Source organism: Patella vulgata, chromosome 5 (assembly GCF_932274485.2).
Source record: "Patella vulgata chromosome 5, xgPatVulg1.2, whole genome shotgun sequence".
NCBI classification, from domain to species: Eukaryota; Metazoa; Mollusca; class Gastropoda; family Patellidae; genus Patella; species Patella vulgata.
This window is the reverse complement of record NC_065883.2, coordinates 66,565,941-66,583,798: the sequence shown is the minus strand read 5'-3', so window position 1 is coordinate 66,583,798 and position 17,858 is coordinate 66,565,941. Positions and strand designations below refer to the sequence as shown.

General features: G+C 35.6%; 1 protein-coding gene across 7 annotated transcripts in view; it reads right to left on the bottom strand.

The window, feature by feature from the left end:
• Positions 1–17,858, bottom strand: part of LOC126820413 (papilin) — a 164,520-nt gene that overhangs the window by 86,425 nt on the left and 60,237 nt on the right. For all 7 annotated transcript variants that reach the window (XM_050548334.2, XM_050548326.2, XM_050548325.2 and 4 more), the window contains exons 13-14: positions 17,486–17,677; positions 11,416–11,524 (exon numbers count right to left, since the gene is read on the bottom strand). In XM_050548334.2, the coding sequence (XP_050404291.2) occupies positions 11,416–11,524; positions 17,486–17,677 (301 nt within the window). The remainder of the gene's footprint in view (positions 1–11,415; positions 11,525–17,485; positions 17,678–17,858) is intronic.

The following is a 17,858-nucleotide window of genomic DNA, read 5'->3' as shown; positions in this document are numbered from 1 at the left end:
ATGAGGTTTAACAAATGGGATATCGGAGATGGGCATACGCTATGCAGTGTGTTAAAGAGTCTTGAAAGCCTATTCCAGACTTATTTCCCCTTGTCAATTGTGCAGAACAGAATGCCTGACAACGAAAAATGTCTAGTTATTCGAATGAGACAATAAACTGAGATTCAGTGTATATTTAGTGACAGAGGCCTATGTTAAATATATGCTGAAAGTTGGAAACTGATATAAGAACCTGTCAGGAATGTTCTGGACTACATCTCAAACCTCTGTTCTATGTTCTGAAGTATATCACAATTCTGTACCAGCTATGTTCTGGACTATGTCATGAAGGACCAAAAATAATTATTGTAGATGCACAAAGAAATGGGGCTTAATGACCTACTTTTCTGCACCAGCTTGACTAATGAAGACGTGCAGGTAGTATGTTATGAGGGAAATTTTACACAGACGCTTATTTCGAATTTCAACTGTCAAGGGTTCTTTAATGTGCATCCACTCGACACAAACTAGGTCATTTCGGGGCTAACACATGTTTCAATTTTATTTCAATAATTCGCTAGCGCATAGGGGTCTTTAGTAGTGGGAGGAAACCGGAGAACCGACCCTGCTCCTTGTCACGTACAACCGGGAAATCGAAACCATGCCAGTTGACTCAATGACAGACCTTATGATATAGCGCGCATGTGCTAACCATACAGGTATAATACAAAGGTATAAAATATATAAGGTATAATATACAGGTATGAAATATATAAGGTGTAATAACATGATATATATATGATACTATGTTTCTCTTTAATCTTAAAGATGTCTCAACTTGACCAGAGTCAACATCACACAATAACCTTCTATAATTTACAACTGATCTGACACTCCCCTAATGTCCACACAGTGTCCAGTACATGGTCAGTTGAAATGACAGAGATATATATTTTATCACCACCTTTATTTGTTGTTATTATGTGTCAAAACAGGTAAAAATATTTGTTATATTGTGTATAACACGACGCCAAGTATTTGGTTAAAAGTGTTTTTATTGAAACATTACTATCAGATTAACAGTGTTATATATGTACTTAGGCTAAATCAAATTAATTTTTGATTCATCAGGGCCTTGATAAATATAATAACCATTTGAATCCTGTAAACCAGTTTTATTGTTTAAACTAAAAGACTTTTGAGAAGAGAAGGGAAAACAGGCACTTTTTCGTTTTTTAATTTATTTTTTGGGCCCGAGAAATAAGATGAAAAATTCCAAAGAATAAAAATATGAGATTAATGAGTCATAGAATTAATTTTCTGCTCTTCGTGTCCCGATAAATAAATATACTTCAGCGATATCTTTGTTTAAAATCACTGAGTCAAGATAGGCAAATGGGCTGATTTTTTTAATGATTGGGCCGGTCTGTTCTTCGGGGGAAAATGAGCATGTTTGCCAGAGTCTCTTACACATTCAATCCAACCAGAATGAGGCCTACAAATCAATATTCAACTGTCATTTAAAAATTACACAATGCTATACTTACTAACTACGTTTTGACCTAACTGGGGGTAATAATTGATTTTCTAATGCTGAGTGGGCTTATTAATTGAGGCAGAGACTATGGACAATAGTACTTTATGGGATAATTTTAAAGTTACATAATCAGAAACATCATCACAGTCATCTTTCTAAATGAAATGCAATTGGGTTTTACATCCGGTTTTTGAGCACCAACTGGGATAATGAAGACATGCATACACACCATGCAGTGTCCTTTGATTGAAAGTTTGCTTGGACAGTAGCACTACAGTCTACTCTTATTTCCATTTCCAAATGTCATGGGATCTTTTATGTGCACTACCAATTTGTACAAAGGACCTTGATATCTTTATTGTGCTGCATAATGGTATACTTGAGACCTTAATTTTTTGGACCATCTGAACAACTAGACACTTTTTCTAGTAAGGCACCCCTGACAATGAGAAACTAAACTGGAATATCTTGGGTAACTGTCTTGGCTAACATGCCCAAGCTCAAAACACTCAGCTACCAAAACCTCTCTGATATTAAATAAAACCAGTCATGACTCCTCAGTGGTCAGTGGTCAGTTATATGGACATGAAGGACAAGTAGCTGACCAGTAGAGATAAGAAATGAAGGGAGACATCAAGTCGCCCCTGGTGTGTAATTTATAGGTTTAACATGGTGTATAGATTAATATAATGGTATATATATCAATATATTAACATCAATACCATTATCTGACAAACCCTATCAAATCTTTATCAGGTCTACTAATTAAACAAACCTTATTAAAGTGGCGATGCTTATTTTAAAAGAACAATTTTAAACTCATTAAGACTTGCAGACTTTCTCCACTATTAACATAGTGCAAGTAAAAGAACCCTTGGCAGTTGGAATTTGATATAAGTGTAGGTCATAGTGCCGCTGCCATAAATTTCCCTCATGGAACAGTAGGACATTAAACCCATTTCATTTCATTTTATAATTAAAAAATCAACATTAATTTTGAAAAAAGTTTATGATCCACGAATAAAACTAATTATAGTGTCATATAGTATTCTATTTTTTCTTATCTGCCAGGGATAATCTTTTTCATTTTATTTACTTCTTTTTTTTTGACAGAAGACACAAGGATGCCAAGTTTCATGCCAATCTTACTTAAATTGGCAAAGTCTTAAACTTTTTTTTTCGAAGACTGTTGCCTCCAAGAATCACAACGAAATGAGTAGCACTCAGGGACCAGATCCTGAACTATCCTTTCTTGTGACGGGAGCCACCGTGGCCTGAGTAAGACGCTGGTTCGTTCCTGGTGTCGGCCAAGAAAGTTCATTGGGATTTTGTAGCATGGTTTCCCCTTGTCAGTTGTGCAGGACGGAAGGCCTGACAAGGACAGCTGTCTAGTCATTCGAATGGGATGAAAAGGTACCATATACACATTGGTGTGCACATAAAAAATCCCATGGCAGTTAAAATTTGATATAAAAGTAGGTCGTAACGCAGCTGTCTGGGCAAAATTTCCCTCATAGCACACTGCATGGCGTATGCCCGTCTTCATTAGCCTAGCCGGAGCAGAACAATATAGTACTTTAAACCCATTTCATTTTATTTCCTTTCCTATGAGGGAATATTAGTAGCATGATCCACCCTCTGCCATAAAATTCCACTGATTTCACCCTCTGATTTGATTATATCTGGTGAGTTGTATGCCTGTAGATAATCAGTAAGTTGTTATATGATTACTATTACATTGTTTTAATGTTTTTATCTTTTATATTAATCTATTTATCATAATTCAAACACTTTATAGTATCAGTTAACGCCTTCTACTTGAGATAAACTATACTTTAATATCATCTTTCAATTACCCTTGAATAAAATAACATCAAAAACAAATGAAACTCTTGAAAATATATTATATACTCTAACCATTTTGAGGTTAACATGGTAGTCAAGTGATCAGGGGGATGTTGTAGTGGTCAGGGAGACGTTGTAGTCGAGTGCTCAGGGGGATGTTGTAGTTGACTGGTCAGGGAACTGGACTAGAATGTTCCGATTTGACTACCATGTCCCCATGACCACTTGACAACATTCCTCTGATCACTTGACTACCTTATCCCCCTGACCACATCTCCTGACTAAAATTTCAATAATGTAAGATACAAACATGGATCCGGGAAATCAAATGGCAACATACAGAGATCAATGACACACCAATTGGGATGGTGGGTGGCTGAATGGTATAATACATGTGCTTTAAGTCATAAGGTCTGTCACTGAGTCCAGTGTTTGTGGGTTTTTGCCAGGTCCTCCAGTATCCTTCCATTGCTAAAGACCCCTACCCACAAGTGAAATCAAATCATATCATATGTTAGTCCCAAAGCTCTCTCTCTCTCTCTCTCTCTCTCTCTCTCTCTCTCTCATCAAATATTTCAACAGAGATCAAGAGTTACATCTCTATCAATGACAAACCACAAGATCTGATATCTTTTCATGTTTAATCTTATTGATAATGTCTTTCATCTTCAATCAGACAGGATGATAACTATTGCCAGGGATTAAACACAAAGGAAGTGTTTAGATACAGTAACTTCATCCTGATAACAAATTCTACCAAATCAATACAGCTTCCTTTGTAACATGTACTTAAGAGACTGAATTTAGCGAGTCCTTAGGGCAACAAGGGAAATGTGGGCATTCTAGAGGTTTTTTTTTGAGAGTCAAAATTACCATGGTGCTAATGATGCAACTGAACCAGGACCCATAAAAAGGAGAGAGAGAGAGAAATGGGGCTTAACATCCACTTGACACAAACTAGGTCATTTTGGGACTAACTTATTGTTCAATTAAAATTTGAATATTTGCTTGTTCGTGGGGGTCTTTAGCAATGGGAGGAAACCAGAGGACTTGGAGAAAACCCACGACGTTGGACAAGTGACCCTACTCCTTGTCACGTACAACCGGGGAATCGTAACCACGCCAGCTGATTCAATGACAGACCTTATGATGCAGCACACACGCCAACAAAAAGGATTAGAGCATAAATGACATTATCCAGGATTTTGCAATCAGAAAGTCCAGCAAATTCTATCTTCAATACAACTTTCGCTTCCTTTTGAACGATAAAATTTTTATTTAAGGTTTAGTATTGTTTTTATTTTGAATTACATATATATATATCGGGAGCACCATAATCATTTCTTTGCTTTATTAGGACCTCTAAATGTTTTAATCTGGTCCTGGTATATCTATGAAATGAAATGAATGCATCAAGCAGACTAATAAATAGAGGCATACAGTTTGTTATGAGGGTAATTTAGCCCTGACAGTGGCATTGCCATCCTCCACTACTGACAAGCGGAATGCAAATGAGGAACCAAAGAACTTCCTCAGTGAACACCAGGATCAAATCTGGGACCCTCTGGTTAGTGAGCCACAGTCTTACGCACTGAGCCACCAGAAGCTGCAGGACACAGCGGCTAAGTCCTTTTAAAAATTCTTTTTGAAAAATTCCAACCGTCAAGGCGGGTTCTTTTACATACCAACTTAGCAACTGGACATTGTTCCTTGCCCAGAGATATCTGTCCTACACCCCTACTTATTTAATTAGTAAACAAGTGATTTACTCACTAAGCCACGAGAAGCTGCAGGAAACAGCGGCTAAACCCTTTTAAAATATCCTAATCTATCAAGATTTAAAATTGTAAGTTTGTTGATCCAAGACTTAAGCTTACAGACAACCCTGAGGAACCCAGAATCTTTTTCAGCAAACACCTAGATCGAACCCACGACTCTCCAGTTAGTGAGCTAGCATCTTACTCACTGAGCCACAAAGACTATAAAACTCTTTTAAAAACTCCTAATCCATAATGATTTAAAATTGTAAGTGTGTTGATTGAAGACTTAAACGCTGGTTTAGTAATGGATGGTAAATATTGATGCAGACCGACAGTAAAGTACATCTAGTAAAATTATTACCTCCCCTCTCACCCATCTGACCACGCTAATCATCCTGAGCAGCAGATAAAACCCGATTATCATGACTTATTATTATTATTACAAACAATCTTCCCCCCTTAGGGTAAACATATTCAATATGTTAATATTACTACAGTAAACATTATAAGAGTTCAGACTAACAGCAAACATACCAGGGTATTTAATACTAAATATTGATGTATAAATTATTATACAGGATTCTGGGGGCATACTAAACTTTCACTGTCTGTCTACAATTAGCTCTGCTTGAGAACAGACTCGAAGCTAGATGACCAACATTTTAAGTCCTTTATTTCGAAAACACTAAGTATATTGTGAGAATTTTGAGAAATATATATTTTGCTTTCATTTGATAAAACTGAAAAGGTTTAATTAGTCTTTTTTTGTATAACAGTTCTGAACCAGAGTAGGACTGCATTACCAAACAGTATGCTAATTGTTGGATATGTCGGCCATATAGGACAATAGGACAGAGATCTATTCTCGAAGTAGAGTAGATAGTTCCCTGTGTGCAGAATGGATCTTGGGTTAATTATAGAAGCAGTGATTCTCTTCATGATTATCCTAGGTTAAAGATGCATTACCTGTATTAAATCTGTTTATTGTAGGTCTTTTTTTTTTGGTGTTATACAAATTAATATTTAGACAATTATTCACCTGACAAGCCTGTACTCAACTCTCTAGATCATCGGATGGCCAAGATTTAAAAGGGTTTGTAAACCTGCATGATTTAAAGATGCATATAAGAGCTAAATCTTTTTAATGAGCCATTTATTCATATTACCATTCTATAATCAACTCTCTAGACCATTGCAGATGGCCGAGATGTAAATGGATTAGAAAACCCTTCAGATTTAAAAATTTAATGATAAAATGGGGGTAACTGAGACTTGATCTTGGTTGTCAAGAACTCTTGCTACGATAATAAACATCCGGAATAAAGTAATTTTAATGAAATTTTCAATACGATCATTCTTCATTGGTATTTATCAATTAATAACAATAATGCTAATTTAATAAAGGCTGGATGGGGTTGTTTTTTTTATAAATGAATACTGCTACAATAACAAAGGCTGGACATGGATGTTTTTTTATAAATTAATAACAATATTTTTAACTTTAAGAGTGTAAGTTCATCTATGGTTTGACCAAGTTTTTCACCTTCAAGAATTACTAAATTAAAAATTTCAATGTAAAATATAGAGTAGTTACATCTCTAGAATTCTTTAGTCTGAAAATAATGAAAATAAGCTGAAATAAAATGTGGTTTAACATCCCACTGTTCTGCTCCGACTGGGCTAATGAAGACAGGCATATGCCATACAGTGTGCTATAAAGAAAATTTTTCCCGGACTGCGGCACTATGCCCTACTCTTATACCGAATTCCAGCTGTCAAGAGATTTTTCACGTGCACACTAATGTGTAAATGCGGCCTTTTTTTTTTTTTCCATCCCAATGACTATACATTGTCCCTTGATAGGTTTATTTTTTTCAAATAGTAAAATTATATAGGTTAATTTAGAGGTGCAAGTATAAATCTAAGACTTAGGCTTAAACACAGACTAGGAAGTAACGTTGCCTGTCTGTGTCTAACATTGTGGGTTTTCTCTGGGTCCTTCAATTTCCTTCCACTGCTAAAGACCCCTATGTGCAAACAAATTACTGAAATAAAATTGTATCACATGCGAGTCCTAAAAGTCGAGTAACTGTTAAACCTCATTTCTTTCTTGCTGTCTATTATCAAAGAGAATTAAAGTAGTAACAAGAAGTATGGTTGCCGTTCTAATTACTAGGGTTTTGTCCGGGTCCACAGGTTTTCCTCTCACTGAGAGTCGTCCCCACCCTCCACCTTCAAAATCAAAGTATTTTAATAAAATTGTAGTCCGCAAATGACTTGTTTTGTGTCAAACCCAACTTCTCTCCCTCCATTATCAAAGAGAATGAATTGTTTAATGTGAGCAACCAAGGTGTATGTGAACTTTATAGATACACACACATTTAATATTTAATACGCAGTTAGATCCATGGATCAGCTTCATATCTTGTATAACAATGGAATCTGAGTCTCAAAAATGTTAAATATTTTACTTCTAATCCTTGTAAAATCTCCAGATAATGTCAGATAAAGTAGAAGGTCAATTGAAAGACACGGATGTGGTAAAAAATAAAGTATCTGTTATAACTTATATAGAATTTATAATTCTAAATTATGAAATTAATCTCCTGGAAAGAGAGTGATAGAGAGAGAGATTTGGTGTAACATACATAATACATGTACTCTTCTGTCAGTCAGTAGAGTTTAAGGTCCACTCGACACAAACTAGGTTATTTCAAGACTAACTTATGGTTCAATTTTATATCAAAATTGTGCTTGTGGGTAGGGGTATTTAACAGCAGGAGGAAACCGGAGGACAAAAAAGAGAAAACCATGAGATTAGGCAGGCGATGCTACTTCTTGTCACTCAATGAACTATGAACTAAAGTGCACATATCAGATCAGAGCATTTGGCCACTCAATTCCCCAGATGGAGAGAAATAACCATATTACTGTCTCAAAATAAACTACAGTACTGACAAGACTAAGTATATGATACGGTATATTCATAGGCGGCCGCCACCCCCCACCCCCATTTTGGGTACCAAATGCTGGGAAAATTTGGCCAAACAATTGTACTTTGTAAAAGTTGTATAAAAAAAATATTGTGTTCTTGAATGTGTCCAATTTAACAGCGAATTTATTATTATTATGTAACATACTAAGAACCTAACTACATTTTTTGGGCACCAATCACCACCGCTCCCCCAGTCAAAAATTTCCCCGTACGCCTATGGGTATATTTACAGGGATATATGCACGGTAGGTATATATATGTTTACATGCATGATATATTTACGTGGTTACAAGTATATCAGATTAATGAATACAACAGATGACCATGTACCATTATATCTTTATCTTTACATCAGTGGGTGGTCAAAACCATGTACTAGTAATATCAGTTTGAAAGATGCAGGCCTGATGGATATAGTTTCAGTAAGATTCCAGATGATGATGATGATCAATGTGAAGTAATTATTGAGAAAGTTTATTAGTATATTGTTATAAATATTTGATATAGTTTGTATATTATACTGTATCTAATATCAACATATCATTCAACAGTTATTTTGTTCCTATGAATAAATCCCAGCTGGTGAAGTATACTGACTGATACTACATCAATCTGATCCTATTTCGTTTTGTTTTTTATAGTTCAAAATTTCGTTTTACTTATGTTTACTACACTAGGATCTGGAAGAGTTATTAAAATCCGCGTTCTGGTTAATGTGAGGGATTAAATTAGCCAAAGAAATGGTCTGTTGCGGCAAGTTCTTGACATGCTGTCCCCGGAACTTTTTGTATCCCAGTAGAAACATCAACCTTGATTGGTTGATCAAAAGTCGGACATCATAGGGTCAGCAGCTGCTCGTATGACCCCTGACGCAACCTCCTACTACAACTGGTCAGATCTTCATGCATCAGAGGCCATTGAAAGTATAAAAAACAAAATGAAATATAGATCTGTATTTTAATCAGAATGATAATACAGAAAACAGGAGAAAAAACCAGTTTAAACCAAATTTGGACACCAGTTTTCCTCTCCCGAATAATTTTGTTCTAAAATTAATATTGAACCACTATTATTCAATTTTGACGATATTGTTTCATTTTTCATTGATTTTAAAGACCGAAAGAGAAGCTTACGTTCAATCTTTTGAGGTTTGTAAACTATTCCTGTTAGACACCTACATGTACCATGGTCGAAAATGTTTCAATCAGGTATTCTTCATCTAGAAATATTGGTAGATTATACTTCAGGAGGAGGAGATCAATACTAAAGATATTTCTAAGCAAAAGTAGAAGTGAAGATTTCTCTTTACACTCGGCACATAAATGAAAGAAGTAAACTAAAGGAAAGGGGGTTTAATGTCCTCATTTTCTGCATCAACCTGGCCCCGGTTTCACGAAGAATTCTCGGTTTTAAGTTAAGAAGTTACTCAAAATTGTTTGCCTTATTTTAACTTAAATATAGCCCTTTATAAAACTTCTGTTGTTTTAATATATCAAATACATCAATAAGAAACTATGTGCAAATATTTGTGTTTCTGGATCAATATAGCCCCTTATAAAACTTTTTTTGTTTTAATGTATCAAATACATCAATAAGAAACTATGTGCAAAGTTGTGTGCTTCTGGATCAAAGATATTTCTCATAAACAGTGATTGAAGGTTGAGTAAATTCTTAAGTCTGAAAATTCTTTATGAAACCAGGGCCATATGAGCCATGCAGTGTGCTATTTTTCACATTTATTTCCCGTACCGACTTCAACTTTACGTTAGTAATATTCCTCAATAATTACCTGTCTTTATTTGTACAATAGAAAACAAAATCGAAACGTTTGTGATAAAAATAGTTCGTCATTTTCTTTTTAAAAAAATGGTATTTTAAAATTACGTTGGTAGTTTGATAAAAAGGCAAAGCACACACCAGTCTTATTAATAATGTACCTAAGGACTGTACACAGTCTTCTCTAACCACTGATTCAACAACTGAATCATATCAAAACACCAAACACTTGAAAGTTTACAAAGTTCAATGTAGTAATCAAAAACAAAGTTTGTTTTAAACGTTAAAAAAACTCTTATTACTTTTCTAAGTTTTAAACAAATTACTAGTAGTCATCAAGTACAAGACAATTACTTTTATAAGTTTTATACAAATTACTATACTTGTCTTAAAGTACAACACGCCTGCTGAAAAGATTATCACAAATTAATAAAATCAACAAAAAAAGTCATTCTCGTTGAAAAGATATTGAACATATGCGAAAACTATAAACTGAAACAACCAACAACAGACATAGGATATCAGACACAGATATATACCCATGTAGGAGATTGGTTTGGTTTTTTCTGTTGTTTAGGAACAGTTTGTTGATGTGTGTTTTGGTCATTATCATCATTTGATTCCAGATTATTTTTCACCAACACCACAATAAAGTTGTATTTCTATTTTTGTGTGGGGGTGGACAAACAGACAGATCACTGATTGTATGCCTGGCAAATTTAATAAATAATGAAGGAAAACTGCACAATGAAACATAAACAGAATAGACAATACAAAAAATAAAGGAGACCTCCGCCAGAACACTATAAGAATTTTATAATATTTTTAATAAACAATGAAGGACAACTGCACAACAAAACACAGACAGTACAGACAATACAGTGCATGCAACAAAACATAGATGAAACTTAGAAGTTATCCTGAAAAGTCTTAAATGCTTAATAATTGTACACAAAAAAAATCAAACGCTGTCAGATCACTAATAAAATCAATGGTTAATTTCATAACATTTAATAAAAAATGGAGGAGGCCTGTACAACAAACAAACAAACAAACAAACTGAACAAACAATAGTATTGTATGCAACAAAACAACACAGAAAGAAGTTGTCCTGGGCAAACAAACAAAAATTAAACTCTGCCAGATCACTAATTATATGTCTGACTAATTTCATAATGAAGGACAACTGCACAACAAAAAAACAAACAGAACAGACAATAGAGTATATAACAAACCACATAAAAACAAGTATGGACGTACAGTAGACCAGGAAGGAGCATTACACCATCGCTGCCATTTTGGAATTGTTACATATCAAACAATAAATATCCACTAATCAATGTGCAATTGTCCAAAGAATAAAGAGCATGCCAAGTTTCAGGTCAATCATACATGAATAGGTGGAGCCTCAGGCTTTATTCAAAGAGCATCACTCTCAAGAAGATGAGTATAGTTTTGAGACCAGTTCCTGATCAAAAAACATAAAATAACCATTTCACACAAGATTATAGCTAAAACCTTACCTCGACTGTTGGGACAATTATCTTTATTCCAGTTATCTGCCCTTGTTTTACCGTCATCACAGCAGCCATACAAAGTCACGGAACAATCAACGTCAACTTCTTCTACATCCTGGCAATAAAATAAAAAGACACATCAATTGTTGAATTAAATATGCGACTCTACAGTGTTGATTTTAAAATGACCATAAACAGATGATATAAAAGTAGAGCAAAAGAAATATTGCACAAAATGTTTCCTTTGTTCCACTTTTAAATCATGTTCATTAGCCCGGTTGGTGCAGAAAAGTAGGCAGTTAATTTCTATTCAATATCTATTGATATATATTACAATAATTTGCTTATTTGGGTTTTTAGCAGTATGAGGTAAACCCAGGGCTCAGGAAAATTGTTAGATAGATAACATACTAATTTTACCAATTAATGTTAAGATAGTTTTCTTTTTAAATCAACCCGATTTCTCAGATGAAAAGCTCACTAGCCTAAATGACAACCCTGTTAAAACGATGTTACACATGAATTATTCAAGAGCTAAATGGTATCTAAATTATTAATTGGACATTAATTAACTTATCCAGACCATAATCCACTCTAGAATTCATTGTTAGCCTACGATATAGTAGATTTGAATATGTTTTGTGATGGATAATTTAATGTAAAAATGGATAACTGAGACTTTGTTATCATACCAACATCAGTAATGACGACCGAGACTAGCCTAAAATTCAATGGCCAATACCTCGGTTCAGAGTGAAGCAATTTGATTGAAATTTTCAGAATATCTTGTTTTCAATATCTATTATAGCGAGAACTGTCAGCTCTTTATATAATCTTACCTAAAGCCCCTTTAAATGAAAAAAAAGACATCGCATTTAAACATCACTCAGGAGTAACTCAAATGATATGTTTTTAAAATCTTGCATGTTTGGAAACGTTGATTTATTTCTCAACGACATATCCCTTTAATTTTTCTTGTCTTGTTTGTGAAAGTTGATTATTTCCTGATGGTATACCTATAATATTTCTCATACATTGACCTTGATATAATTCCCAATGGCATGCCCCTTTAAGTATCTCATCTTGACTGATCAAGATACTGGTGTACATATGTCTAATTAAGTCTGGTTGTTTATTGTTACAAGACTATCTATAGTTATGATTGACCAGTGACCTATAGCCTACGTTTGTTTAACATTTCCACACGTCAGGTGAACGCAAGCCTCGTTACATTTATCTCTAACAACAGGTGGAGCTCTAGTCAGAATAAAATAGATTATACTTTATATTTAATGATAGCAAAATGATGAGGATACACCTGGACCTAGTTTACTATAAATACAATTTTATCAATATTAACTTTAAGGGGCTACCTAAATATGAAACACTCATAATTTGGTCTCTGAGCTGATGAGGGATTTTGAATTTCTTGCAAATTACAATATTGTAAATGTCCAAATATGGTTCAGTTTTGCTTAGCATTTACTTTTAAGATGCAGGGTGGGATTAAAACCCACAGAGGCCCTAGGCACTTTAATGAATGTAGTGCCCCATATATACCACAAAACAAATTTGCATTTGTCAAAATGAGGTTTATATACATCATTATTGATTGCGACAAAGCAGGTAACAGTAAAAAAAGACAAAAAACAATGAAAATCTAGTTAAAAGTTCTTAATTATTCTTGGAATTAAATATTTTAAATTTGTCATCCAACAAAGCAGAAATTCTGTGGTGCCCCCCTGTCCCATGATTTCCAAAGTATGCACTTAATTTGCTTAATGCTTAATCCAACTCTGCAAAGATGTGATGAACTGATAATTTCCCAATAATAAGCACTCACACCAAACTATATGAACACACACCGGTAGAAGTGTTAGTTAAAATCGTTGTAATCCGAATTAATCCAACTGAGAGATTATTTACCGTTGATACTTTTTGATTTTGTTTTCTCAATTAATTATGGTAACAACGGTAGCAATGAAAATCAAGAATATGCTATTTTATAAACACTCACAATAAGGAAATTTGACTGAATCTTCAATTTATTCCTTTTCTATTTTCTTTTTTAAAATTATTATAAAGTTGTTTTAAAATTTATAAGTTGAACAGTTTGGCTTCCTAGAAACCCACAAAATAATTTCTCTTTTATATATACTATTCAAAAAAAGTAGGGGATATTTGATTTTGGGGGCATAATACTAAAATATGCAAATGACTACGAAAAAAGTCACTATAGAACCTAACAGAAGAAACATTTCCAGTTACATGTGACGCCCAAACGCACCAATAGCTACCGCATGGAATGCAGGTGATGCTTGGGATCATCATGGGGGTCCAACCCAAGATTTGCACGACTCTGACTTTGAATGTTACAGTCATTGTGGCATTGAATTCCAGGGTGGAAACATCAGTTTAATTGTTTTAGTAACCAGAAAACAAATTTTGATATGCGTCGGCTTACCCAAAATGAAAGGTTACGTGCCCTTGGCATGCTACAGATCGGCACAACACAGGCGGTTGTGGCGCGGACGATGAATGTTTCTCAGTCTGTCATAAGCAGGCTATGGTCCAGATACCGTGATACACAATCTGTACAGGACAGACCACGCTCTGGTCGACCTAGGGCGACAACTCAAGCCCAGGATCAATTTATCCGTACCTTGGCCTTGAGAAATCATGTCATCACAGCAAATCAGATCAGCGCTCGTCTTCAAACAGACACTGGTGTGAGAGTGAGTGGCCAGACGATTCGGAATCGACTGCATAGGGGTCACCTCCGCGCCCGACGTCCTCGCGTGATCCCTTGTTTGAGAGATCATCACATTCAGGCAAGACGTCGTTGGTGTAGGGATCGTCAACACTGGGATAATCGACGCTGGAGCAATGTGATGTTTTCAGATGAGTCAAGGTACACTGTTGATTTTTTGGACAGACGTAGGGGGGTGTGGCGTCGTCGAAACGAGCGCTTCCAAGACGTTAACGTCATCAGACATGATTGATTTGGGGGTGGTTCTGTTATGGTGTGGGGAGGCATCACTGTTGCTGGAAGAACGGCTTTACATGTTGTTGCAGGGCGTGTTACAGGCCAGTACTACCGGGACAACATCTTGGCAGTCCATGTTGTGCCGTTCGCACGACGTCATGGCCGCCGTTTCATCTTCCAGGATGACAACGCAAGATGTCACAGGGCCAGGATCGTTACAGGTTACCTCCAACAACAGAACATCACCACATTACTTTGGCCAGCACTGAGTCCCGACCTCTCCCCCATCGAGCATGTCTGGGACATGCTTGGACAGAGGTTACGTCAACGTCAACAACGTCCTGCCAATGTCCAAGAACTTGCTGCTGCGTTGCAACAGGAATGGGACAATCTGGACCAAAATGACCTTAGACGTCTCATTAGGAGTATGCCACGTCGGATCAATGCTTGTTTGGCAAACAGAGGAGGATTTACCCGTTACTGACTTGGTTGTGATGCTGTGGTAACTTTGCTGTTTGACCCCGGGTATCATTTTACCCTTATAATGGTCAGTCTGTGCCTTACTTAGTCTAACGATCATTTGGAATAAATCGATGAATGTGAACTTCATTTCATTTTGTCATTTGTTTCTTCGTCAGTTTCATTAGGTGACTTTAATAACACTTAAAAATCAAATATCCCCTACTTTTTTTGAATAGTATATATTGAAGATAATAACTGACTGTCACAAGTGGTATTTTTATTGTATTTTTTATTTTGTCTGTGTGAGGTCTATTCTGAGACTTACTAAAATGGTCGTAAACAAATTTTATAACATAAAATATGCACGAAGAGCCATAAAACGATAATATAAAATATGTACCAAGAGTCATAATACAATAATATAAAATATGCACCAAGAGTCATAATATTATATCAAAATATGTACCAGGTTTAGGTTCCTGACAGTCTCTATTTTTTTCCAAAGCATCGACAGACATATTTAGCATACTAACATACTAACATCAAACATTGAAATACAAACATTGAAATAAATTATTACTGAAATTCTTAACACTATAGATTGAAATATTAGTCTTGAAGATTCTTGTTTAAATTTGACCCCTGCTGTTCAAAAAGTATTCAGTGAAATTGACAGAAGTGCAACATTTGCCTGAATTTCTGTAACTGATTGCTGAACTTTATTCATTCAAAAGCAGAATTAACATTACTATGCTTCTCTAAGACATACAAAGATGGCAGTATTAAATCAACAAAAACCAATGCACACTTGGGAGAGAGAAATGGGGTTTAATGTCCACTTGACACAAACTTGGTCATTTTGGGACTAACATATGGTTTTAATTTTTATTTCAATAATTCGCTAGTGTGTAGGGGTCTTTAGCAGTGGGAGGAAACCGGAGGACACGGAGAAAACCCACGAGGTTGGACAGGTGACCCTACTCCTTCGAAACCACGCCAGTTAACTCAATGACAGACTTTATGATACAGCGTGCCCATGCTAACCATTCAGCCATCTAACCCCCCCACCAAATGCACACTTGAATAAAAAATGTCCCACTAAAGTCACTAAGCTCCACTAAAAGATGTCCCACTAATTTCTGCGAAAATATATCCCACTAAGGGCACTAAATTCTACTAAAAGATGTCCCACTAAGTCACTAAGCTCTGTTAAAAGATATCGCACATGGTCACTAAGCTCAACTAAAAGATGTCCCACTAAAGTTATTAAGCTCTAAAAGATGTTCCACTAAGCTCTACTAAAAGAAGGGCCACTGAAGTCACGAAGCTCTAATGAAAGGTGTCTGACTAAAGTCACTAAGTTCTATTAAATTATGCGCCACTAAAGTCAATATTTTCTATTAAATTAGATTTACTAATAGATGTGCCACTAAAGTTACTAAGCGCTAATGTCCCAATAAGGTCACTAAGTTCTACTAAAATATGTCCAACAAAGGTCACTAAGTATTAAGAGAAGATGTCCCACGGTCAATAAGCTCTACTAATACTAAAAGATGTAACAATATCACCAATTTCCACTGAAAAATGTTCTACCAATGTTACTAAGTTCTACTAAAAAAAGTCCTACTGAAGTCACTAAGCTCTACTAAAAGATGTCCCACTACGGTCGCTAAGCCTTACTAAAAGATGCCCCACTATGTTCAACTTAAAGATATCCCACTAAGCTCTACTAATGATGTCCTGCTAAGGTCTACTTTAATTCAAGTCTCAGAACGTCACTAAGTTCAACCAAAAGATGTCCCACTAAGTTCAACCAAATGATCTACTAAAATATATCCCACTAAAGCCACTGAGTTCTTCTAAAAGAGGCCTCACTAGAGCACTAAAGTTTACTATAAGTTATCCCACTAAGGTCACTAAGTCCTACTAAAAGATGTCACACTAAAGTCACTAAGCTTTACCAAACGATGCCCCACTAATCTCTTCTAAAAGATGTCCCGCTAAGGTTAATAATTTCCAGTGAAAGATTTTCCACTAAAAGATGCCCTACTAAAGTCACTAAGCTCTACTAAAAGATGTCCCACTAAGCTCTACTAAAAGATGTCCCACTAAGCTCTACTAAAGTATGTCCCACTAAGCTAAATATGTCCTTCTGCTAAAAGATGTCCCACAAAGCTCTGCTGAAAGATGTCCCACTAAGCTCTGCTAAAATATGTCCCACAAAGCTCTGCTAAAAGTTTCTCACTAAAAGATGTCCCACTAAGTTCAAGTAAAAATGTCCCACTAAGCTCTACTAAAGATGTCCCACTAAGTTCTACTAAAATATGCCCCACTAAGTTTAAGTAAAAGATGTCTCACTAAGTTCTACTAAAATATGCCCCAGTAAGTTCTACTACAATATGTCCCACTTATTTTAACTAAAAGATGTCCCTCTAAGTTCAACCAAAAGTTGTTCCAGAAAGTCACTAAGCTCTACTAAAATATGTCCCACTAAAGTCGCTAAGTTCTACTAAAAGATGTCCCACTAAGGTCACAAAGTCCTACAAAAAGATGCCCCCTCAAAGTCACAAAGTTTTTCTGAAAGATGTCCAACAAGGTAACATGGTCACTGATTTTTCTGTATCTTACCTTAAATTCTAGATATTCTCCATTACTGCCATCACTACACGGGGACAATGTACACAATTGTTGACGCTGTGGACGTTTTTCATGAGCACACATTTCTTCGGATCGCATGCGTGGTACTTCATCATCATCACTGGGCTCTTCCTGACACGAAATGTATCGTGTCTGTACACCATAACCACATGTCACACTACACTGAAATATCAAAAACAAACCAGTAATAAATTGATTGAAAACTTCCAACGGCTGATCCCAATTTGTGTAATTTTGAATCATTCCAAGCTATGCTATTGTGGAAGTTAGATTTCTAAAAGGAATATCAGTTCAAAAATGCTTCAAATCCATTTAGTATTTACTAAGATATGACGAATTAAAA